This window comes from Saprolegnia diclina, assembly GCF_000281045.1.
Source record: "Saprolegnia diclina VS20 unplaced genomic scaffold supercont1.23, whole genome shotgun sequence".
Classification (NCBI taxonomy): domain Eukaryota; phylum Oomycota; class Saprolegniomycetes; order Saprolegniales; family Saprolegniaceae; genus Saprolegnia; species Saprolegnia diclina.
Genome location: NW_008246090.1, coordinates 98,668 through 119,675, shown reverse-complemented (window position 1 = coordinate 119,675; position 21,008 = coordinate 98,668). Strand labels below are relative to the sequence as shown.

General features: G+C 58.9%; 10 protein-coding genes across 12 annotated transcripts; 6 read left to right on the top strand and 4 right to left on the bottom strand.

The window, feature by feature from the left end:
- Window positions 1-36: 36 nt before the first annotated feature.
- Window positions 37-547, top strand: SDRG_07805 (hypothetical protein; the record flags this gene model as incomplete). Its single annotated transcript, XM_008613661.1, has 2 exons — window positions 37-216; window positions 263-547. The coding sequence occupies 2 exons, from the start codon at window positions 37-39 to the stop codon at window positions 479-481; spliced, it is 399 nt and encodes a 132-aa protein (XP_008611883.1). The 3' UTR covers window positions 482-547.
- SDRG_07804 (hypothetical protein) lies at window positions 488-2,340 on the bottom strand. The gene has a single exon (XM_008613660.1). It carries the CDS (start codon window positions 2,264-2,266, stop codon window positions 617-619), a length of 1,650 nt encoding a protein of 549 aa, XP_008611882.1. The 5' UTR covers window positions 2,267-2,340; the 3' UTR covers window positions 488-616.
- A 644-nt stretch (window positions 2,341-2,984) lies between these two features.
- Window positions 2,985-4,941, top strand: SDRG_07803. 2 transcript variants are annotated; one of them, XM_008613658.1, is made up of 6 exons: window positions 2,985-3,675; window positions 3,718-3,787; window positions 3,842-4,095; window positions 4,142-4,316; window positions 4,369-4,470; window positions 4,515-4,936. In XM_008613658.1, exons 1-6 carry the CDS (start codon window positions 2,993-2,995, stop codon window positions 4,812-4,814), a joined length of 1,584 nt encoding a protein of 527 aa, XP_008611880.1. In that variant the 5' UTR covers window positions 2,985-2,992; the 3' UTR covers window positions 4,815-4,936. The 2 variants fall into 2 exon arrangements, with proteins under 2 accessions (XP_008611880.1, XP_008611881.1); XM_008613659.1 differs by having other exon boundaries at window positions 2,985-3,787; window positions 4,369-4,941.
- Window positions 4,942-5,044: 103 nt separating this feature from the next.
- Window positions 5,045-9,919, bottom strand: SDRG_07802 (hypothetical protein). Its single transcript, XM_008613657.1, has 5 exons — window positions 9,828-9,919; window positions 8,629-9,773; window positions 8,394-8,581; window positions 5,585-8,345; window positions 5,045-5,532 (listed from the first exon to the last, which is right to left on the bottom strand). Exons 2-5 carry the CDS (start codon window positions 9,760-9,762, stop codon window positions 5,077-5,079), a joined length of 4,539 nt encoding a protein of 1,512 aa, XP_008611879.1. The 5' UTR covers window positions 9,763-9,773; window positions 9,828-9,919; the 3' UTR covers window positions 5,045-5,076.
- Window positions 9,920-10,266: 347 nt separating this feature from the next.
- On the bottom strand, window positions 10,267-11,558 carry SDRG_07801 (hypothetical protein). The gene has a single exon (XM_008613656.1). It carries the CDS (start codon window positions 11,515-11,517, stop codon window positions 10,333-10,335), a length of 1,185 nt encoding a protein of 394 aa, XP_008611878.1. The 5' UTR covers window positions 11,518-11,558; the 3' UTR covers window positions 10,267-10,332.
- A 536-nt stretch (window positions 11,559-12,094) lies between these two features.
- On the top strand, window positions 12,095-13,546 carry SDRG_07800 (hypothetical protein). The gene is made up of 7 exons (XM_008613655.1): window positions 12,095-12,203; window positions 12,251-12,415; window positions 12,460-12,660; window positions 12,704-12,958; window positions 13,005-13,049; window positions 13,098-13,172; window positions 13,226-13,546. Exons 1-7 carry the CDS (start codon window positions 12,114-12,116, stop codon window positions 13,316-13,318), a joined length of 924 nt encoding a protein of 307 aa, XP_008611877.1. The 5' UTR covers window positions 12,095-12,113; the 3' UTR covers window positions 13,319-13,546.
- A 448-nt stretch (window positions 13,547-13,994) lies between these two features.
- On the top strand, window positions 13,995-14,613 carry SDRG_07799 (hypothetical protein; the record flags this gene model as incomplete). The annotated part of the gene is made up of 2 exons (XM_008613654.1): window positions 13,995-14,060; window positions 14,084-14,613. 2 exons carry the CDS (start codon window positions 13,995-13,997, stop codon window positions 14,585-14,587), a joined length of 570 nt encoding a protein of 189 aa, XP_008611876.1. The 3' UTR covers window positions 14,588-14,613.
- A 397-nt stretch (window positions 14,614-15,010) lies between these two features.
- SDRG_07798 (hypothetical protein) lies at window positions 15,011-16,722 on the bottom strand. Its single transcript, XM_008613653.1, has 3 exons — window positions 15,678-16,722; window positions 15,224-15,622; window positions 15,011-15,181 (listed from the first exon to the last, which is right to left on the bottom strand). The coding sequence occupies exons 1-3, from the start codon at window positions 16,169-16,171 to the stop codon at window positions 15,043-15,045; spliced, it is 1,032 nt and encodes a 343-aa protein (XP_008611875.1). The 5' UTR covers window positions 16,172-16,722; the 3' UTR covers window positions 15,011-15,042.
- Window positions 16,723-17,165: 443 nt separating this feature from the next.
- SDRG_07797 lies at window positions 17,166-18,835 on the top strand. Of its 2 annotated transcripts, none has more exons than XM_008613652.1 (9): window positions 17,166-17,358; window positions 17,408-17,636; window positions 17,688-17,743; window positions 17,799-17,858; window positions 17,912-17,985; window positions 18,026-18,131; window positions 18,181-18,261; window positions 18,322-18,384; window positions 18,445-18,835. In XM_008613652.1, the coding sequence occupies exons 1-9, from the start codon at window positions 17,227-17,229 to the stop codon at window positions 18,637-18,639; spliced, it is 996 nt and encodes a 331-aa protein (XP_008611874.1). In that variant the 5' UTR covers window positions 17,166-17,226; the 3' UTR covers window positions 18,640-18,835. The 2 variants fall into 2 exon arrangements, with proteins under 2 accessions (XP_008611874.1, XP_008611873.1); XM_008613651.1 differs by having other exon boundaries at window positions 18,304-18,384.
- Window positions 18,836-19,443: 608 nt separating this feature from the next.
- SDRG_07796 (hypothetical protein) lies at window positions 19,444-20,664 on the top strand. Its single transcript, XM_008613650.1, has 6 exons — window positions 19,444-19,617; window positions 19,661-19,921; window positions 19,965-20,024; window positions 20,066-20,139; window positions 20,192-20,294; window positions 20,350-20,664. Exons 1-6 carry the CDS (start codon window positions 19,483-19,485, stop codon window positions 20,593-20,595), a joined length of 879 nt encoding a protein of 292 aa, XP_008611872.1. The 5' UTR covers window positions 19,444-19,482; the 3' UTR covers window positions 20,596-20,664.
- Window positions 20,665-21,008: the final 344 nt, after the last annotated feature.

Genomic DNA, 21,008 nt, shown 5'->3' with positions numbered 1-21,008 from the left:
GCTGTTGATACCATTCGCAAGCTTTTGCACTTGGCCATGGCGTTTGAGAAGCGCGATCGGCTGGCCGCGGCCCTCGCCGTGTACAACTGCACGAATCGCCTTCTTCCAGCAACCAGCACCAAGCTCAAAGCGCGTATTCACCGCCTCACAACCGAGCTGATGAGTGCGCGTCCCTTGGTGGTGGATCTCAAAGCACCGATCGAGACGACGCTGCAAGTACGTTGCGCTTGTCTTTGCGGCTTGTTGACGTGTGCTACGATAGACAATTATGACCAACGATGTGCTCGAGACGCTCAACTCGGGCTCCAAACCAGCGCTTTTGGAGCTGCAGGGCATTGGTGAGAAGCGTGCGGCAGAGATTTTGCGGGCCCGGCGCCTCGGGCCGCTCACCTCCGTGCACGATCTACGCCGGGCCGGCATGTCGACCAAGCACATTCAGAGTTTTATCGAGCTCAACGTCATATCACCAACCCGTCTCTAGTCATACTGCTGTTGGAAACGTTGTCTTCGGAGCCTATTTAATGTACTATTTCTTTCAGTACCCCGGTTCAACCAAGCACATTGAGAGCTTCTCCTTATAGTCGGATGTCATTTTTAGTGAAAAAACTTGCGGTCGTCAGTAGGTACGTCTCGACTCGGTCCGGGAATCGTCGTCAAAGATGATCCACGCTGCGTCTGGGAGCTCCTCGATGGCCTCTTCGATCGCGTCGTCGTCGTCAAACACGGTGTCGTAGACGTTGACGAACCCTTGGCGGTAGACACAGTCACCAAGAGCCGATATGATCGCGAGGACGCCTTCCTTTCGCAGCCGGTTGCCATGGAGGCATATGCGTGTCATGTGACACGTCTCCGGTATAATGTGGCTGATCGCAAGCGCGCCGTCGACATCAATGGTGTTGTACGACAGATTGATGGCGTCTAAATGGTGTACGATGGGGCAGAGCGCTTGGACACCTTTGTCGGTCACGAGATTCTCGTTCAGATTGAGCGTCTTCAGCGACGGACACTGCGGCACGACTGCCGCGAGCGACGCCACCCCCGCGTCTCCAAAGTCCTGATGCGACAGATGGAGGAGCTCGAGCGAAGAGCACTGCGGAAGCGCGGCGGCCAAGATGGCAACTTTGTCGTCGTCGAGCCCGGCTGCCTCCAAGTGTAAAGTTGTCAGCTGCGGAAGAAGTGACGCAAGGCGTGTCACGTCGGTGCCCGAGAGCTGGATGCCAAAGAGGTGGCATTGCCGAAGCGAGCGCAGATGACTTAGCGCGTCGACCAAGGCCAGTGTCTCGTTGGGAAACTCGTCGTCATAACCGGGGTCGAAGCCAAGCTGGATCTTTTGGAGCTGCGACGGCGCAATCGCCGCCGTGATCAAGGCCAAGTCGTCGAGCGAGAGACCTTGCAGCGAGAGCGACCGCAAGTGTGGTGGCAGCACCGGAATCTCACGGAAGAAGAGCTGCAAAAGCGGAGTACTTTTGATTTCGACGTCGACGAGCGTCTTGGACGCTGCGATACCCTTGCAAATCGCACTTGAATCGAACTCGTTTGGCAGCACGAAATCACCGTCGAGCGTCAGCGCCGCGATCGACCCGGTGCGCAGCCACTTGGCCAACGCGGTATCCGCTGCCTTGGGCCACACCGTGTGGACGTTCAAGACCTTGACGTCGCGAACACGCGTGGATGCGAGCGCTTGAAACATCGGCGAAAAGTTGTACTTGATATCGTACGCTTCGTACTGAAAGATCACCTCGCGCAGCGCCGGCAGCGTCGTGAGCGATGCGGCGACCTGCTTCGCACGCGGCCATTCACTGGCGTCGACGAACAGGAGTTCGAGGAGCTGGATGCGCTCGGGCCACCGCGATATCGCCTCTTGCAGCAGCTCCGAGGTCTCGATGGCGTGGACCTTGAGCTGCGTCTGAGGTTGCAGCGGGTACGATGGCGGCAGGTCGTTGCTGTCGAAAGCGACAGTTGGGTACAGCACCATGGCCTTGACGATCCAGCCACAAAGCTCTTCGTCATGGATCTCGTACGGCAGCTCCAGGTGCGGCCAGAGACGCACGTGACGGGGGTAGACCTTGTCGCCTGCCAGGACCTTAAGACGTCGCGTCTGCACCGCGCGGTAGAGCTGCCGGAGCGCGGCCAATGGCTCCGAGAGCCAATCTTCTGGTAGCGCCTGCAGGAAGGCAGCCATGTCCTTGGACGTCACGATGCACGTGGCGACGCGCTCGACAACCTCGGGCATGAGCACCAGCGTCATCTTGGTTCGCTTCGCCATTTCCAAGTTGAAGTGTCAAGTAGACAGTTTCAGAGATGATCCGGGAGAGGCGCCAAATTGGTGGCGCACGGAGGCCGACAGAGCTAATACAACATGCAAAAAAGCCAACTTCTACGTTCAATTTCCCATTCGGAGCTCCTGCCATCCTCGATTGCGTGGTGGAAGGCCCAGCCTTTTGCTTGGTGCAGTTGGAGCGACTGGTGTCAGTTGGAGCGACTGGTGTCGTCGTCCGTAGTAGATCGAGTTTTAAGGGTTTTCATCGAGCCTCTCAAAACAGATATAATCCATGCCTTTTGAGAGGTATTGCGTCCTGCGATACCCGCCCACAGCTCACCACGTACGACGCATTCCAGGTCCACAGTCCGCAGTATGGGTAGCACTCAGGGTAGCACTACCTGGTACTGCTATCGCTGGTGCGGAAGGCCTTTACGAAGCGTGTCGCCATGGGTCTCACTCGTACCACAAGCATCGTAGGGCGACTTCAAAAGCGCAAGTCGCCGCCTGCGCAGTCACGGCCCGCTGAGCGAATGAGGAGCAAGGAGGTTGCTCGTCTCTAGGTGAGTCTTTGTACTAGTAACAACGAAGATAGTAACACGTTTATAGATATGCAATGTGATGCCAGTTTAGCCCAAGAGCGTGGCGGGAACTCGAAACTTCAACCGCAAGTGGCACGGTCCGCCCTCTGATTGGCCAATCCGATATGACTTTGGATTCTTCAGCTTGCCCATGCACCGCAACTGGGCCAACGACGACGACGACGCCGACGGCGCGTGGATGGACGAGGAGCCGACGACGTACTCGCCCTACTACGCGTCGACGCCGTACGCCCCGCCGCCACTGCCGCCGCTGGGCGTTGACGCCTGGTCCGAGGCCGAAGCCGTCGCCGAGATCCACGCCGCCATTGGCGACTGGCAGCGGCGCTTCGCCGTCAACGACGAGACTGACGATTATGTGCAGATGCGGCGCAAGCAAGATGCGTGGCAGGCCATCGCGGCCAAGGTCGACCACGTGTCCCGATACCTCGCCGCGCCGCCGCCCAAGCCATTGTCGGTGGCGTCGACGCCGCGCCACTCCGAGTCGGAGACACCAGAAGCCAACTGGGCAGGCCTCTGGTACCTTCTCGGTGACATGGAGGACGACGACCGTCGGCGCAGCTCCGAGTCGCGCATGCCGGGCGACGCATACGTCCTCTTGCAGATCTGGAGCTGTCTCGACAGCCGCGACTTTGCCAACGTCGCCGGCGTCTGCAGCGACTGGTTCCGCCTCGTGTACCACTCAAAGCTCGGGCAGCAGCGCTGGCAGCAAATCGTCAAGCGCCGCTGGAAGCACTTGGATTTTGAAAACGACCGCCATCTGCACGCGCTCTGTCCCGACTACGACTGGCGCAAGCGCTACATTGCGCTGCATCGGTACATTGAACCAAGACAATATTGCTGCTATTATTGCACTAGACTGGTCGGCAACTGGCGCCACGGACGCCACAACTCGCGCTCACGCCTCGTGCCAACGCCCGCCCCCGCCGTACGCTCGTTAGACATCGTCGTCCACCGGGTCTCATGATGACCATATGCACAGCGGTCGCTGGCTGTCCTGTCGCCCACGCACCTTGTTGTCGGCGATGCGCGAGGCCATGTGCGATACCTCAACATCGCCAGCAGCGACGACGATCCAGTCGTCGAGTACCGAGCCCACGGCTACAGCGTGAGCACGCTCGCGGTGCGCAGCTCGACGCTCGTCAGTGGCTCGATGGACGGTCTCTTGCTACTCCACGATACCGAGCGCATGGCATCGCTCGGTCGCCTGGATGGGCACTTAGACGCCGTGACAAGGTACGACCGTCCTACTCGCGACGTTGGAGATGCGATTGCATCTTAGCGCCGAGTTTGTGGCGTCGAGTCTGCTGCTCACAGCATCGATGGACGCGACTGTCCGGCTCTGGGACACGCGATCCGGGGCGCCGCCCGTGGTGTTTGAAGATGGATCGACCCAATTGGGCATTCGGCACGCGACGAGCTGCCCCGAAGCCCACACCTTTTTCACATTTGCTGCTGTAAACCGACAGCGCGAAGACGACTCGGATGAAGAAGCTCATGGCGCATTAGGACGGTGTCGCCAGCGTGTGGGACCTTCGCCGTGCAACCACGCCGCTCCGCGTCCTGCGCGACCCTATTCCTGGCGTCGCCTCGTGCTGGCTCTCGCCTCGGGTGCGCTACAAACTAGAGCTATGTGCCAACGCCTTGGCTCGTAGACCTGTGTCGTGCTCGACGCGGCCGGCAACTGCACGTGGCTCAAGAATGGCAAGGTGAGCGGATCGTACGCCGGCAACGGCAGTCGTCCACTCGGTGTCTATACGACCGACCTCGACCCGTCGGTGTTGGTCATCGCCACTTCGGACGGCGTTCAGGTCTGTGGCGATGCCACGTCATCGAGCACGATCGCGGCGTTGTACAGTGTGCCGCTGTCGCTGCGCTGCGTCAGCGCCGACCGCACGTCGCTATATGGCATTGACGTGGCCCACCAACTGCACCAACTCGCTTTTGCCCCGTAACCCTAGCCCGTTACGCTGAACACCTAGCCCGCTTCGGCTCGACCAACCAACGCCTTGTCCTTGTACTAGATAGATACTTGGTGTTTCGAATAACTTTGCATCCGAAGCGACTCGTCATCCCCTTCTGCGCGTGTTTCTTGGTTCTCTCGACTCGAGTCAGCCTCGGGCAGCCCGCAGGACAACTCGTCCACACATTCTCTGCGCCACAAGGTCGCATCGACGGCGCCGCCTATTGATATATAGCGAGTACTATTGACGATGATTAGCTAATGTTGCCCGTGCCGCCCGCCGACTCGGGGCAGCGGTAGTCCTCTGGCATCGCGTAGCGCTGGAGCTTGTTGAAGGCAAATTGGCGCTTGCCCGTGTTCTTGAGCGCATTCTCAATGCGTACACCGTGCGTGCGCATGACGGCGACCGTCGACGCCACCTTGTACGCTGGGAGACCGTGGAAGCGGTGCAGAATTCGGACTTGCTCGAGCGTCACCGACATGGCCGTGCGATCTTTTGCGCTCTTGCAAATCGTGACGCGACCGCCGCCGAGGCCGCGGCAGAGGTCCGACGACTTGGTGAGGATGTCCGGACGCTTGGTCTTGACAAGGCTGCTCGCCGACTCTTCGATCGCGAGACGCAGCGTTTGCAGCTGCCGCGTAATCTCAGTCTCTGAGAGCCCGTCGCCGTCACTGCCCTTGCGCTTGGCTGCCCGTTGCAGCGACCACGACTAGACAATAGTGAGCCTCATACGACACTTTTGCTAGGAATCGAAAACGTACCTGGTGCGAGCGCATGTACTGGCTGCAAAACTCTTCGAGGGGCTTGAGGTTGCGGAGGTTGATCGCGTCCTGGAGCTCAGTCTTGGCGCGCTCGGTGCTGTTGGCGATCGATTGCATTTCGTTGATGCCTTGCGTGAAGAGGAGCGGCGTGACCGGGATCTCACCGCCGTCCAGGAGGCGGCCGGGCAGCGGCGTGTCGGTGCAGTTGACGTGGACGCTCACAATGTACTTGATGTTGGAGCTGCTCAGACTCTTGGGCTTCTCCGCCACTTGGACCTTGACAACGACGTCGTCGTTCATACTGTGGTCGCTGCTCGAATGCAAGTCCTTGATCGTGAGCCGCTTCCGGAACGAGAACCGACCGGACGGCTTGTCCCGAACGTCCAAGAGCACAAACGCGACCGTCGAGAGGCGCTCGACGGCGGCGGCCATGTCCTCGAGCATCCCAATCTCATTGCCGTGCGTCGACAAGAGCGACTCGACCTGAAAGAGGAACCCAATCCGGCTGAGCTGGTTGAGAATCGACTCGCCTTTCTGCATGTCGGGGCTCTGCAACGCGAGCTCAATCTTGCGCACAAAGCTCGCGACGAGCGCCGAGAGCGCCTGCGAAAAGCACACGTCCATGCGCAGCTTGACGTCCCACTTGAGGTCGTCAAGCGCGCGCACTTCGTCCGACCAGCGCGGGCCGTCGCTCTCGGCGACTTGCGCTTGGAGCTTGAGCACCTTGTTGACCATGGACGTCAGACCGCCCGACTTGAACTTGTAGCAGTGCGCCGCCATCGCACCGACGGTCGTAAACTCGTAGATCGACACGTCCCGGGACGACTTGCGCTTCTCTTCGTTCACAAAGGCGTTCGTGGGGCCGACGAGGTAGTCTTCAACGTGCAAGTTGATCGGGACAAACTTGAGGTCCTGCGACTTCTTTTCGACGCTGGCCTTGAAGTACCGCTTTTGGTTGTCGCGCTGCACGAGCAGTTGAATGTTCTTGCGCAAATGCGAGAGGTACTCTTTCCGGCGCTCGAGCCGGTCTTCGAGCCACATGCGGACGACCGTTGCGTCTCCCTCGTCTTGGATCGTCTGCAGAATCTGGTTGTAGAACCCGCCGTCCTTTGTCGGCTTCTTCTGGCTCAAGAAGGCCGCCACGTCTTTCGAGGCAACCTCGACGTCGTCCGCGCGCTCGGCCGCCAGTAAATCGAGGAGCTGCCGAGGAATGTTGTTGGCAAACCGGCTCTCCTTGAGCTCCTCGACGACGAGGCCACCGTCCCCAACCTCGGCTTCGTACTGGAAGTACCGGATGATGTTACCCATGTTCTGGTGCGACGGCTCGTCGCCTGCACTGGCCTCGCCCATCGAGACGGTCGTGACGCTGAGCTTTGTGTCGTGGTACAGCTTGGGGTTGACGTACGCAAACGCGGACGACGGCTTGCGTACGACCAGCTCGTGGCATGTGACGTCATGCGCGTCTGCGACGCTCACCACGAGCGCTTGCCCATGCGACGCCGCGTCCATGACGGCCTGCGGCGTCGTGACAAACTCGAGGATCGGGGGGAGCGTCACTGCTTCGTCATCGTCGTCGTCGTCATCGTCGTCTTCGCTCGGCAGCGACGCGTGGAGAAGGAACCGGACAAGCGTGTTGGGCGCAAGGCCAGCGACCGGAATTGAGAGCACAGCGACGAACGGGACGTTGCTCATGCCCAACGTCGAGCTCCGGAACTGGTCGGCATCCCCGGGAATCGCCTCCGTGAGGCGCTCCGTCTCGCCCACGGGCTTCCACTGTGCGTCCTTGGTCAGCGTATGCAGCAGCACTTCGCGGTTGTTCTGCTCGCCACGGTGGGCCGTCCGGAGCGTGCAATAGGAGAGCGACATGTAGCATACGCTCGGGAGCGCGCCTTCGGGTACCTTGAGCTTGACAATCACGTGGAGCTTGTTGGACGCATCTTCGAGGAACGTGCCGGCGCGCTCGACGTACCGCCGGCCGTGATCGCGGTGCGACTTGAAGACGTTGAGGTCGCCGACGGCTTCCGACTCTGGCGTGTCGAGCGACCCGAGGTTCGTGCTCCGGTAGGCGTCCTTGGGCGCCGAGAGGACTGCAATCTCGTCGAGCATGTCGTCTTCGCGCTTGGGGTCGTAGTGCAGAAAGAGCAGAAGGAGCGGCGGGCCAATTTGCGGCAGCCAGATCGTAAAGAGGTACCACACAAAGGTCGAGACGCGCTGGTCGTTGGTCGACGGCCCCGGCGTTTTGCCAAAGTCCTTGAAATCGCGCTCGATCGGCTTGGCGACAATGTACGACGCAATGTAGATGATGTCCGAGATGATGAAGATGACGACCGTGCTCGCAATGATGCAGTAGAAGATCGTGAGCGACTTGCGCATATTCATGCGGTCGTCGACGGGCTGCGCTTCCGAGAGCATGAGCGACCGGCCGCGGCACATGACGGCGCCGCCCAGCAGCACCAAAAAGAGCGTAAAGACCATGAACCCCAGGGCTAGGAGGACGTAGTAGCCGTTCATGCTGCACATGGCGAGCGAGTCGAGCACTTGGTAGCCGTTGGCGGGCGGCGGCGACGACGCATCGAGCAGCGCACTGTAGCGCAAGGCGCCCGTGACATCTTTGGTGTACACGCACTCGAGCTGGCCGCTAAAGACGACGAGGCAGCCGAGGAGGCCACCGAGAAGCACCATGTTGATCGCTATGTACATGAAGACGACCGGCGACTTGAACGTGAGCTTCCGGAAGAGCTGCAGGCGAAGCACGCTCGCCCTAGCCCCATCGACAGTGAGACGACGAGATATAGACGCTGCGACATACCAGTGGAAGCAGAGCGAGACGATCATGACAGTCGTAAAGAGGTACTGGCCCGCGGTCAAGTAGACAAAGATCGACGACGGGCGGAACAGCCACAGAAAGTACGCCGAGAACGAGCAGACGTAGGCGAGGACGACCGATATCGACACGAGGTCTGTCCACACGGTCGAGCTTGTAAACGCAAGGCCGTGCTATGGGAAATACCGTTGAAAATCACGAGGAGGATCGAAGCGCGTACCTTGTACACGATATAGAGCGAGATGACGAGGCAAATGCCAAAGAGGAGCGTCGACGCCAGGTCGTACGCGTTGTTGGCACCGTCAAAGGTCGCCTGCAGCACCGTAAAGTACTTGGCATCGCCCATCGTACTGCCGAGCACGTTGACCATGATGGTCGGGTTGACGTAGTAGGCGTTCATCTGCAGCACGCGGAGCGCATGGAGGGTCGCATTCGGGTTCGAGACGTTGAGAAACGTGAGCGTGAACGGGGTGTTCTGCGGCACGAGCGCCAGCTCGGGCGTCGTGAAGAACGTGCCGTTGAGCGCTCCCGTGAAGCGCGACGCGCCTGCGTATGTTACGCAGTTGTGCACGCCACTTGGCGTGCGGATGCGGACGCCGGCGAGCGACGTGAACGCGTCGTTGAAGTGCGAGAGCTCGAGCGCCGAGAGGAGCTGGAAGACCGTGTTGGGCGGCACGACGCCCGTGCTCGTCAGCGTTATGGTGACATCGGTCGACGAGCCAATGACGGTCGACGGCGCCGAGATGTTGCCCACGAGCGCAAGCGAGAGGCCGGTAAAGTTGCGGCCGATTTTGAATTTCGTTGGCTCGAGCAGCGTCTGCTTGATGTTGTTGTTGCCATTGCCGCTGCTAATGCACGAGGGACTGATGTTGGCGGCGAGGACCGAGATCGACCCAAAGCCCGTGTACGTCGCGTTGACATACGGACTGTTGAGGTTTGTCAGCGTCAGCGTCGACGGCCCGTCGGACGCAAAGGCCGCGATCGCTGCCGGCGAGAGCGGGATCGAGACCACGCTCGTGCCCACAGTCGCAAGCACTGGCGCGGTCGTGTCCTTGACGCTGTACGTGACGCGGTCCGAGTTGGTCCAGTTGAGCGTTGGCGTCACGGACGACGTGCGCGCGTAGTTGCCAAACGGGTACTCGATCGTCATCGTCACGTTGCCGAGGCCACACGTCTTGAGGTTGGCGAGGCTAAAGCCCTTGCTCTCGAGGAGGCTTTTCCAGCTCGGCACGGTGATCTGCACGTCGCAGTTGACGCACGTCGTCGCGAGCACGGGCGTCCATAGATAGTCGTCGGCCGCGACCGCCGCCGCTCGCAGCAGCAGCAGCAGCAAGCAGACGTGCCTTCGCAGCATGAGACGTCGTCCTACGCAAGGTACACGCATGAGGACGACCCGCCGACCTCGCAGCATGGGCGTACCTGATGAGGAACTTGGCGTGTTCAGCAGCGTAAGCTCACTCGGTCGGTCCGTGTCTTTTGCAGCGGCCAATCAGCGCCCGGGATAATGGGACTACTCTACCCGGCGTGCGACTGACTTGCGTTCGTTTACGTATTGTTCGAGGTATTATCTCTCAGAGGTTTCGAACGGCTTGCAACACGCAAAGTTCGATTCGATGCTTATGCGTTGCCACAGAGTATTAAAAAATACAGTATTTTGCAGCGTCGTGTTACATGGGCGTGAAATATTTCGTCGGTCGCGACAGGTGGGACCGGCGCCCAGCGACCGGCGCCGACCGCGCGGACGACCGTCGGCGTTCCGCCGTACCACGTGGCGACGCACGCCATTACCGCTGCGACCGTGGCGCTGAACCGACGCCGGCGACGACGTTGCATGGCCACGCAGGAGATACAGGCCACATCACCAAAGAGCAAGAGCCACAGAGCACCACCGCGCATTACAACTCACTTAGGCTTCATATGTACACTATCGAAAAAGTCCTAGGCTGTAGAAGAGGCAGGCGATGGCGAGCAACAGCGGCGAGAGGCGCGCCGTCGCGGCGACGCTCTTCGTAGTGCTTGTCACGGGCAGCGCGAGGCCGTCGTAGAAAGCAGGCACGTTGCTAGCAAACGCGGTGAGCGCCGCGTGGGCTTCGCGGCAGCGCAGGGCAATCGTGCTTGCGGGTACGATAAAGTCGTCGCCATGGAGCTCAAACGTAATCGCGGCCTTTTGGTATGTGCGAAAGATGTAGTCCTGGAACGTGCCGTAGGACAAGTAGAGGTACCACTCGGGCTTGGCGTCGTAGGCGGTGCCAGTGGCATTGGCGACCGCGGCCTGGACTGTTTTGCCAAGCGCGTCGTAGCGCGAGGCGTAGGGCGCCGGCAGCGTCTCGTTGCTGTCGCCGTACGGGGTCAAGACCATGCCGGCATACGAGTGCATGTCGAGGTAGCCGACGATCTCCGTATGGGCTTGGAACCAAGTGTGGAGCCCGAGCACTTCGGGCTCGCTAAATGGCGCCGTGCCCGGGTACGTCAAGTCAAACTTGGTCACATTGTCGAGATTGAACTTGTCGAGTGGGCCCCAATTCCGGTTGAGGTCGACCCCGGCCTCGGCTTGGTTGGGAATGCTCGGAAAGTTCACGGGCACCGGCCGCATGTTCTTGCGCCGGTACCGCTCGGGCGTCGTCCACGTCTGTTGGAACCCGTCGACGTTGACAATGGGCACCATATACCACGTGTAGGGCGTCGTCGACGTCTTGCTGACAATAGCGTCGAGTAGGATCGCGGCATGGTAGACGACCGCCATGCTGCTCACCCACTCACGCGCATGCAGGAGGCCCTGCACGTACATGGCGTGGGGAGAGGCGCCCGGCGGCGACAGCTTGTACCCAACGATCGGCCGACCCAAGTACGACGTGGCGACCTCGGACTTGGTCACGACGTTCTTGGCCACGCGGGCGGCCATTGCATCCATGAAGGCGATCGTCTCCGACTCGTTCCGGAAGCACGAGAAGAAGGCGTTGGTCGCAAAGGCCCCGGGCGTCAGCGACGCTATCGGGCTGGCGACACTTGATTGGCACGCTAGCGCCGCGTCGACGTCGTCATTGGTCAGATAGGACGCAGCGAGCTGCGTGACAAGGAGGAAGAGACCGAGTACGCGCTGCGAGAGCATCGTGAAGAATTGTGCGCAAATGGCAAAGACAGGCAAACGATGACGGACTTATAAGCCGTAAAAATGACATTACCAACCCTGCAAAGTGGAAAAATACGAGAAAAATACGATACAGATGCGTGGGATTGGTGCGAAGCTTGCGCGATGTGCGAAAGGTCCGGCATCATGGTCACAGCCATCGCGTACGCGCAGCTGCATGGATGATGCTAGTCTTCCTTCCCGCTAGTATTGGTGTGCCGGTGACGCGGCACGGACGGCGGACTGGGCCGTCGCTTGGTGCTGGCTTAACTCGACCAGGCGTGCAAATATACGCGAGTTTCCCGTAATTTAAACCATCTGGGTCGGATTTGGTGAACTTCAACTTCCGACGGCGTGGTACACTCGCCACGGATCGTCCCATCGCCAACGACGATGGTACACCAAGTGTATCCAGTGACTCAGCGTGCCGAATGAATTGTGTTCATAACACAAACTGTTCTACTAGTAGCTATGGTTTTTGGGCTAAACTCGAGATTCAAAATCTTATTTTGAAAATCGAGTTTGCACCGAACAGAGCTGCGCGAACCATTGGCGCACTTGGATCCTGAACCGGCGCCATGGCGATTCGCAAGCTCAAGGCGCGGGGCATCGGCCGCTTCGAGCTCTTGAGCTGGCTCAACGAGTTTTTGGAGACCGACTACACCAAGGTCGTTTTCATTGCTCATTTTGTGCTTTGTGCTCACGACACGCAAAGATCGAGCATCTCGCCGACGGCATTGCGTACTGTCAGGTGTTTGACGTGGTCTTCCCCGGCAAAGTCGCGCTGCACCTTGTCAACTTTCACGCGACGTACGAGCCCGAGTTTGAGCGCAATTTCGGGATTCTCAAAAAAGCGTTTGACGCGTGCCAAGTGCGCAAGGTAGTCTCGCACAGTTCACGACATATTGGACACTGGAATTGTAGGAAATCCCGATGAAAAAACTCGTGCGCGGTATCTTCCACGAACACTTTGATTTTCTCAACTGGATCCACGACTATGTCCATCGCAACTGCCCGGACGCGGCCCGCGGCTACCATGCGTACGCGCGGCGCGAAGAAATTTTGAGTGCGCAGCCCAAGGCGGACGTGAACGTGAACCTCGTGCCCCGCTTCAGCATGCGCAACGTAGGACCCACGTACAGAGGTATCGACGAGTGGCGGTTCGTAGGGTTTGTTCCAGTCGGCAGGTCCCAGTTTTCCGGACGCCATTTCGACAGAGTCCCACGACGACCATACTATTGAAAACTCAACGAGCAACAACAATGACGCGCCACCGCCCGTGCGCTCAATGACGGACGCGCAAGTCGCCATCGCCAGCCTCCGCAACGCACTGCACGCAAAATCGACGACCAAACGACCGAGCTTGCGCAGCGCCAAAAAGCCTCTCGAGCCAGCGCCGTGGTCAGGCCCGCTCCAGCGACTGGTACACGCAGCGACCTATGCATCTTAGGTGCTTCAAGAGGGTGTAGAACATCGCGTTGGAGGCCGAGCTCCATGGCCGAATTCAAATCCTGGTGCGTGTTCTTGCGTGGTGTTAGCAAGTGGGCGATGACGGCCGGTAGGACAACGACCGGCGGGACATTGCGTCCCTCCTCGCTGAGCGCAATGAGCTGTACGAGTGTTTACGCGACATTGATGTACACGGTGTTCACATGGACGACTTTTACATGACATTATTGTATGCTTGTAGAACGCGTTACGTACGGACGACACCGACATCGGAGCCATTTTGAGTGCGCCACTGCCGCCGTGGCCCCTCGCGACGACCGAGCTTGAGGCGTAGGAGAATGGATGGCATGCCGCCAGATCTGGGTCCTGGGTGGACATGCACGTAATTGAAGTCACACGACCTTACAATATTGTACCGCACAACGTGTAGCCATGACAACGTCGCGCAACAATCCCGCGCAATATTATCAGAGTATCAACTTGATATCAAGGCGAGGCGTGCTGTCGTCATGAAGCCAGACGTCGTTTTCATTCAATAGGACAACACTTGTGTGCTTGGTGCAAGAGGAATGTCATATCGGTGGGCTTGGCTCTCCCGGCGACCTAGTGTCAACAGTGCACAAACATGTCATCGACGGCTGTGTATCCAATTCACATCTACAATGTGTACATCCACAAGATTATCCCCGCCACCAACAACCTCGCTATACCGAGCTACGAGTACTAGCGACTACGTCCGTGGTCCCCTCTGTGGTTATCTCTCAAAGTCCATGTCACCTTCGCACAGCGTTGTTGCACGGGGTTGTTGGCAGCAGCTTGATACATTTCCATTGTATCAAGCTGCCCATCCTCTGCCGACGAAATGAGAAATCCAGCGGACAAGCTCGCTGAATACTATCCTGTTGACTCTCAACTCTGCCACTCCAGTCAACCAGCCTCCAGCAACAACCTCGTGCAAAAAGCTCGGGCCGCTGCCACGCTCATTTTCAAATACCCTCCGCGCCATCATCATGGGTGCCAAGCAGTCGCTGCAAGAGTTTCAAGCCATTCCGCTCGTGCCGACCAAGCTCGGCGGGGTACCCACTACGTGTCGACAGAGACCGCCACGTTTGTCAACGCCCCGCAAGGCCTTGTCAACGCCGTGACGGGCGGTACAGAGCTCGGCCTGCGTGTGTCGAGCGGTCTCTTGTCGTCGTCCGCGCAGCTGGTGAGCGACAATGGCCGTGAGGTTTTGGCCACTATCAAGAAAGCACTCGTGGCCCTCCGCGCCACGTACCACGTCTACGCTGGCGAGTCCAAGACGGAGCTGCTCAAGCTTGTCGTGCGCAAGAGTTACTTTGGGTCGACGTACACGTGCGACGTCTCTGGCAGCGGCGGTCGCTACACGCTCGTGTGCAAAGGCTCGTGGTCCGAACGCATGCTCATCACGTGCAACGAGAACGTTGTTGCCAAGATCCGCCCGCCGCCGACCGGCACCTGCACGTACCTCGACGTCGCGCCCGGTGTCGACGCCGCGGTGCTGCTGCTCGTTCAGCATATCGCTGTCGAGTGCGATCGATCCTCGAGTTCGTGTCTTGAGACCGCTCTTATCGCCCAAGTCTAAGGCAAACAAAGTGTATTCCATTCGTCTATCAGGTTTTCTCACACATCTTGTCTGCAGTCTGATGTAGATAGATAGATAGATAGATAGATAGATAGATAGATACTGGTATGAGCAGCCTCGATCGAACAGGACTGCTCAGCTGGACCACTCTTTGGCTCAACCGAAACAAGGCCGGCTTTGATTTCACTGGTACCTATCTCACTTCAGGTGCTCATGAACCATACTCGCCCCTTTACACTACTCCGATGAGAATATGTTGTATCCCATGGCGCAGTATAGCAACGACCTATAACTCAGAATCTCGACTCGAATCTTTGAGTTGGATGACGGGCGCCCGTATCGCGAGGTCGCTGGGGCCATTTCCCACCGCGTGCGTATCGTTGTGTGTGACGCAAAGACTCAATCCAACAGCGAAACTCAACGCCACTTACAAAGTCGACGATTCATATTGAGCTTTAAATGCGAGCTTGAATGTACTCGGCAATCGTATCGAGGTAGAAATGCCAGTACTTTTCTTCTTCCTGAAGCAAGTTGTGCTGGCCGTCGGGAATGCGGACAAACTGCTTGTCCGTGGCGCCCGACGTGGCAAAGAAGCTACGAAAACCATGAGCATTTGAGCAACAGCGACGCACCCACCGCTCCGAGCCGGCAATGTCGCAGACGCGGTCGGCCGTGCCGTGGATGAGCATATGCGGCACCGTGATCTCGTGCAGCTTGTCGCCGATCGCGAGCGACGCGTTCAGCATCGCGTACGCCGTGCCAATGCGCAGCCGGCCCTGGTAAAAGTTGGGGTCCACGAGCTTGGAGTGGTGCACGAGCGCTTCCTGCGACGGCGAGTTGCTATGTGCACTATGGGGCTTGAGCAGCGGCAGCTTGGGCGCAAGAGAAAGCAGGACGCGGCCCACAAGCTCGACAATCTTGGGCGGCAGCACGTTTTTCGAAATCTCGACCGGCGGCGCATGGAAGATGTAGCTTTCGACGAGCCCCGGCGGCATCTTCAAGGTCGCATGCAGGAGCGTGAGACCGCCCATGGACCTAGTATGCAGAACCCCATGAGCAGGATACTACGGTGCAGAGAGAGACGCCGTACGTGCCAAGGACGAAGAGCTTGAGGTCCGGGAACTTGGCCTTGGTGGCCTGCACGAACGCGACAGCGTCCTCCGCAAGCGTCTCGATGCTCTCGATGTAGCCATGGCGGCCGCAGCTGCGGCCAAAGCCACGAAAGTCCATCATGCCAGCAATCCAGCCGTCACGGAGGCTGCGGTTGTAAAACTCGGTGATGCGGCCGCTGTGCGAGTTGAGGCCGTGGAGGTACACGATGACGCCCTTGGGCGACTCCGTGGTCGGGTAGTAGTACTTGGTGTGCACCTTCATCGGCTCGGACGACGACGAGCTCGGCACGGGGAGGTCGATGACCTCAAACTTGTACTTGGCCTGGAGCGCGAGCTCTTCGACGAGCAGCGGCTCTGCACGGCGGTCCTCGGCAAGCTCGTCGCCGGGCGCGAAGCTCAGTCGGAGGGCAGTAGCGCCGACGATGGCCGTGGCGGCCGCGGCCGCGCCAACAAGGTTCAACGTTGTCGCCATCTTCAATCCTGTGGCGAAATGCAAGTGGGCGCCGTCAACGAAACACCTCTCACACCCCGTGTCACATACGCAACCGGTTGCCGTAGCCGGTTATGCCAATCGGTTTGGCATCCGAATCGTCGCGTACTTTTTGTAACCGGCTAGACCATGAAAGACCGGTTCGTGTTGAAGGTGGCCCGACCTTCAACGAAGGAAATCGAGGAAGCAGATGGAGGGCGCAAGGTCGGTGGCGTCGGACCAGCCGCGTGCGAGGCGCGTGGACACACCGAATCCGAGGCCGCGACGGAACTTCAGCGTTCCTCAAACGACGTCGACCACCCAATGCGCGCGACAATGTATGGGGATTGCAGCCGCCCATCCCGTTCGGCCAACACTCTTGGGCGCACATCAGGATACGTCAAGCTACTGCATCCATCCACAGCGCCCTGCTAGCTGCGTTGGCCACGAGCTGCGGTCGCCGCTGCAACAGCTGCGCGAGCCAGACTTGGCTATGGGCTCTATAGGCGGTGGATTGCTAATGGTCACACAAGCGAGGTGGCGCCGCCCCGCCCAACACCCGGCTCGCGCTGGACCTGGGCTGACGCACGGCTGTCGACAGGCGACAGGCGCCGGCGTCGACGCATGTGCCATCATTGGGCGGCGGGGCCAGCGCGCGGTCGCCTCGTCACGGCTTCGCCTTTGGCAACCCGAATCACGCTGGAAAATGACTTCGCCGGTGCCTCAAAGGGCGTCGTTGGCAGCATAAACCACGTGCGCGCTTTGACTTTGAGTTTGAGGAAACTTCGGGTCGTTCGCTTCGAGGACTGCATAATAAAATACAATGTTTCAACTTGGATCGCCATATCTTTTATTCGCTTTGCACTGAATGCGACGATGCTTTTTGGTTGTATTTTAATGGCATGTGGACGCCGGATGAAACTTCGGCGCGCGCCGATTGGCTGCAGGCACCGATTTTTACCGCCGGAATGCGTTTGGATTGGCCAAAATGAACGGGCTGGCTTCGAGAATCGCCGTTCGCGTGCGTTCGGTATGGCTTGGACCACTCAATTGGCAAAATGGACTTCAAAGTCGACGAGGACTGGGAAGAGTGGACGCCCGAGAAGGGCTCGTTCGTGCATCACATGCTCGCCGGGTCGGCCGCCGGCGTCGTCGAGCACGTCTCCATCTTCCCCATCGACACGATCAAGGTACGCCATCCATGGACGCTTCCTTCCTCTCAATCTCGTCGTGGCGCAGACGCACATGCAATGCCAGCGCTGCCCGGTCAACTCGAACGCGATCCGCATGAATGCGTTCCAGACAGCGAAGCGCCTCGTGGCCGAAGATGGCCCGCTGCGCCTCTTCCGTGGCGTCAGCACGATGCTCGGCGCAAGCCTGCCCGCCCATGCGCTCTACTTTTCCGTCTTTGAAGCGTGCAAAAAGTCGTTTGGCGCCGACGCTGCCGAGCTCACGCCGATCGAGTCGGGTACGCGCCGCTTGGTGCGCGCCGGACTGCTCATGTGGTAGCCTGCATTAGGGGCGGCCGGTGTCATTGCCACCATCACGCACGACCTCATCATGACGCCGATGGACGTACGTGTCGATGTTGATGTTCGCAGCAGCCCGATGGCTCACTGGCGCACCGTAGGTCATCAAGCAGCGCCTACAATTGGGCTATTACTCGGGCGTCGTCAACTGCATGCAGACGGTACGCTCCTTCTCTGCGTGGTCAGCCATGATGTGCTCATGGTGCATGCGCAGATGATCCGGCAAGAAGGCCTTCGGGCGTTGTACATTAGCTTTCCCACTACGTTCTTCATGAACCTTCCCTACAGGTAGAGCGCCCGAGGTCGATTGGTCTCTCATGGCATGTAGCATGATCATGGTGTCGACGAACGAGTCGATCAAGAAGGTCCTCAACCCGTCAGGCGACATCAACGTTGGCGCCTACGTCCTCTCGGGTGCCATTGCCGGTGCTGTGGTATGCTGCTTTCGCTGCCAGGTGCAAGGATATTGACCGGCGCCAATAGGCTGGCGCCTTGACCAACCCGCTGGACGTGGCCAAGACGAGATTACAGACACAGATGCTGTCGTTCGACCAGCCGTCGACGGTACACGACTTGGCGGCGTCCACGACGATGACTCTGAACTAGATGCGCGGGTGCCCACAGAAGCTCAAAGGCCTCTCGCTCGACAAGCCGTCGTCGTGCCGGGTCAACGAACCCCAGATCCACGTACGACGACCAAATTCGTATCTTGAAATAGGCGATCTCATGCGCGATATGACACGATAGCATAGTAGCAACGGACACCCGCGTCTGCAGTACCGGGGTCTCATGGACGCGATGCTGCAGATCTACAAGCAGGAAGGCGTCAAGGCGTTCTTCCGTGGCGTTGGCCCCCGCGTCTGCGTCCACGCGCCGTCGGTGGCCGTGTCCTGGACGACCTTTGAAGTGCTCAAGAACGTCATCGCGAGCGACGATCAGTAGCCACATTCCTGACGTACTACTCAATCGTGTATGTTGTGTACCTCTGGCGGACATGTGCGCAGCGAGGCGGCGTGCATCGCACTCGGCGACGGCTCTCAGATCTCAGATGGAGCTCACTGAAAAGACCATCAATCTGTAACGAGAGTGATGGTAATGATCTAACAAGGGGTCGATACGATCAGCTACTAGAGCCAAAAACAGGAGGTGACAAAGTTGCAGTCGCAGTCGGTTGCTGCTGAACACTACACCTCGGACGCCCACATGCTGTCCAAGGCCGTTCTGAACCTCCAGTGGACACAAATGAGTTACCGGTAGGGTCTCACCTTGATCAATGAGCTGCAGATTGTGCCATCTGAGCTGCGTTCGAGTGAACGCCGTGGCACCGCCGTTGGTTGTACGATTGCGTCGCCTTGGAGTAGTAGCAACTCAAAGATGACCTCGCGCCGAAGAGGTAGGTGGTGGTGGCTTGTTATTGCTTGCACCTAGCTCCATCGAAGCTCGCAATCGACGAAAATGAGAATTTTGCCCGTGCCCCACGGGTCCTCGCCCAGTCTCGTCGTACGTGGATAGTTGATGTGTAATATTGAGTTCCACTGTGTAGTTGTCTACATTTGCGTGCTCCATCAACAAGAAGGACCACGTTATTGTCGATTGAAGAAGAATGTTGGATGCTCTCGGGAAGATCTGCGTCAAAGTGCAATGTGTGCCGATCGGTGCGACATGCCAGAGAAGCGGATTCAGATTGGTCCATTTTGCTTCGGTTCTTCGGTTAGTCGAAGTATGGCGAAAGTGCACGCTTCACTTCGAGATGGCCGCGCCGACACATATCATTGCGCAACGAAAATGACGGACTCAACGTCGACCTCTCCTCTCGTCCAAATGACGCAGCAAACCAAGGACGAGCTGGCGCGCTTCGCCACGGCAACCGCTGTCTCGTGCACCTTGGCGACGGCCCTCTTCCCGCTCGACATGCTCAAGGTCCATAGCTTCCACGATGCGCATCGCATCTCACACGTACTAGACCCACCAGCAGAGCCACCGTGTCGCTGCGCCCAAGACATTTCTGCGCTTGGTTACGACGCCAGGCCTCTTGCGCGGGCTGAGCCCGGCCCTCACAGGACTGGTCTCGAGCGCCGCGATCGCAGTCGGGTCCGAGCACCTCCAAAAGCAAACGGCGACGCCCGAGAACGGCGCCGTTCCTAGCGTGGAAAACATGCAATTTACGACTGCTGTCATGGTCTTGGGCTGCCTCGCGAACGAAGTGGTGATGGCGCCGACCGAGGTACGTCCAGCTCTTCTTTTGACGTCACTCAAGATATCTGTAGGTCGTCAAGCAGCGCCTGCAGCTCGGACACTACACCGGCCCCGTCGACTGCGCGCGCTCGGTATGAGTTGCCACTGCGTCGTGCATCCCACATGCCTGTAGGTATTTCGGCACGAAGGACTCCGAGGCTTCTTTCGCAGCCTCCCGACGGGGCTGGCCTTGACGTCCTCCTACACGTACTACATGAGCTTGCACTTGGGACTACCCGTGAGAACTCATCGTATGTAGCGTGATCGGCGGGGCCACGGCGCTGGCGGTTGCCGACTACATGCCCAGCTTTCTGGAGGAAGAGGACAAGGTGTTTGCGATCGTGGCCTGCACCAGCATCGCCGTACGTCCCACCGTTGCCGACGGCTTTGGCACTAATAGTGTTGTTTCGGGTGCAGGCGAGTGCGCTCACGACCCCGCTCGACGTCATTCGCACGCGGCTCCAGACGCAAACGCTCTCAACGGTGCCGATGGCGAAGCAGCCTCTCGCTCTTCAGTACAAAGGGTTCTGGGACGCTGCGCGCCAGATTCATGCACGAGAAGGCGCGCGCGGCTTCCTCCGCGGGATTCTCCCCCGGGTCGGCTCGAATGCGCCCTTTATGGTGCTTACGGTCGCCATCCACATGGCTCTTGAGGCAAAGTAAAGCTATTTCTAGTCGAAAACATACTAGTCTACTGGGGTGCGCACCACTGCATCAATCTGTTGACCACGTTGTCTTTGCATGGAGTGACGCAGTACGATCTACAGTCCGGTGCCGACCGAGGCGAGGTCCATGACGGCGTTCGTGTCATGGCGGTCCGCTTCGGCAACAATGGTGTATCGCCGTCGGCCATAGTGAGGTCATCGTGAGCTTGTCCGACTGCTTTGCCGCCTGCGAGAGATATGATATGAAATCGAGTGAAATCTTTATCCACACTAAAGACGCGACCTACTAAGTGAGTCTTATATACTAAATGGGTGTTGAACGTCGGCTGCCAACAGCGCTTCAACGTGCTGGAGCTCATCGGCCGGCAGCACATCATGCCGTCCACCATCGGGATGCGCGTACGAGGTACG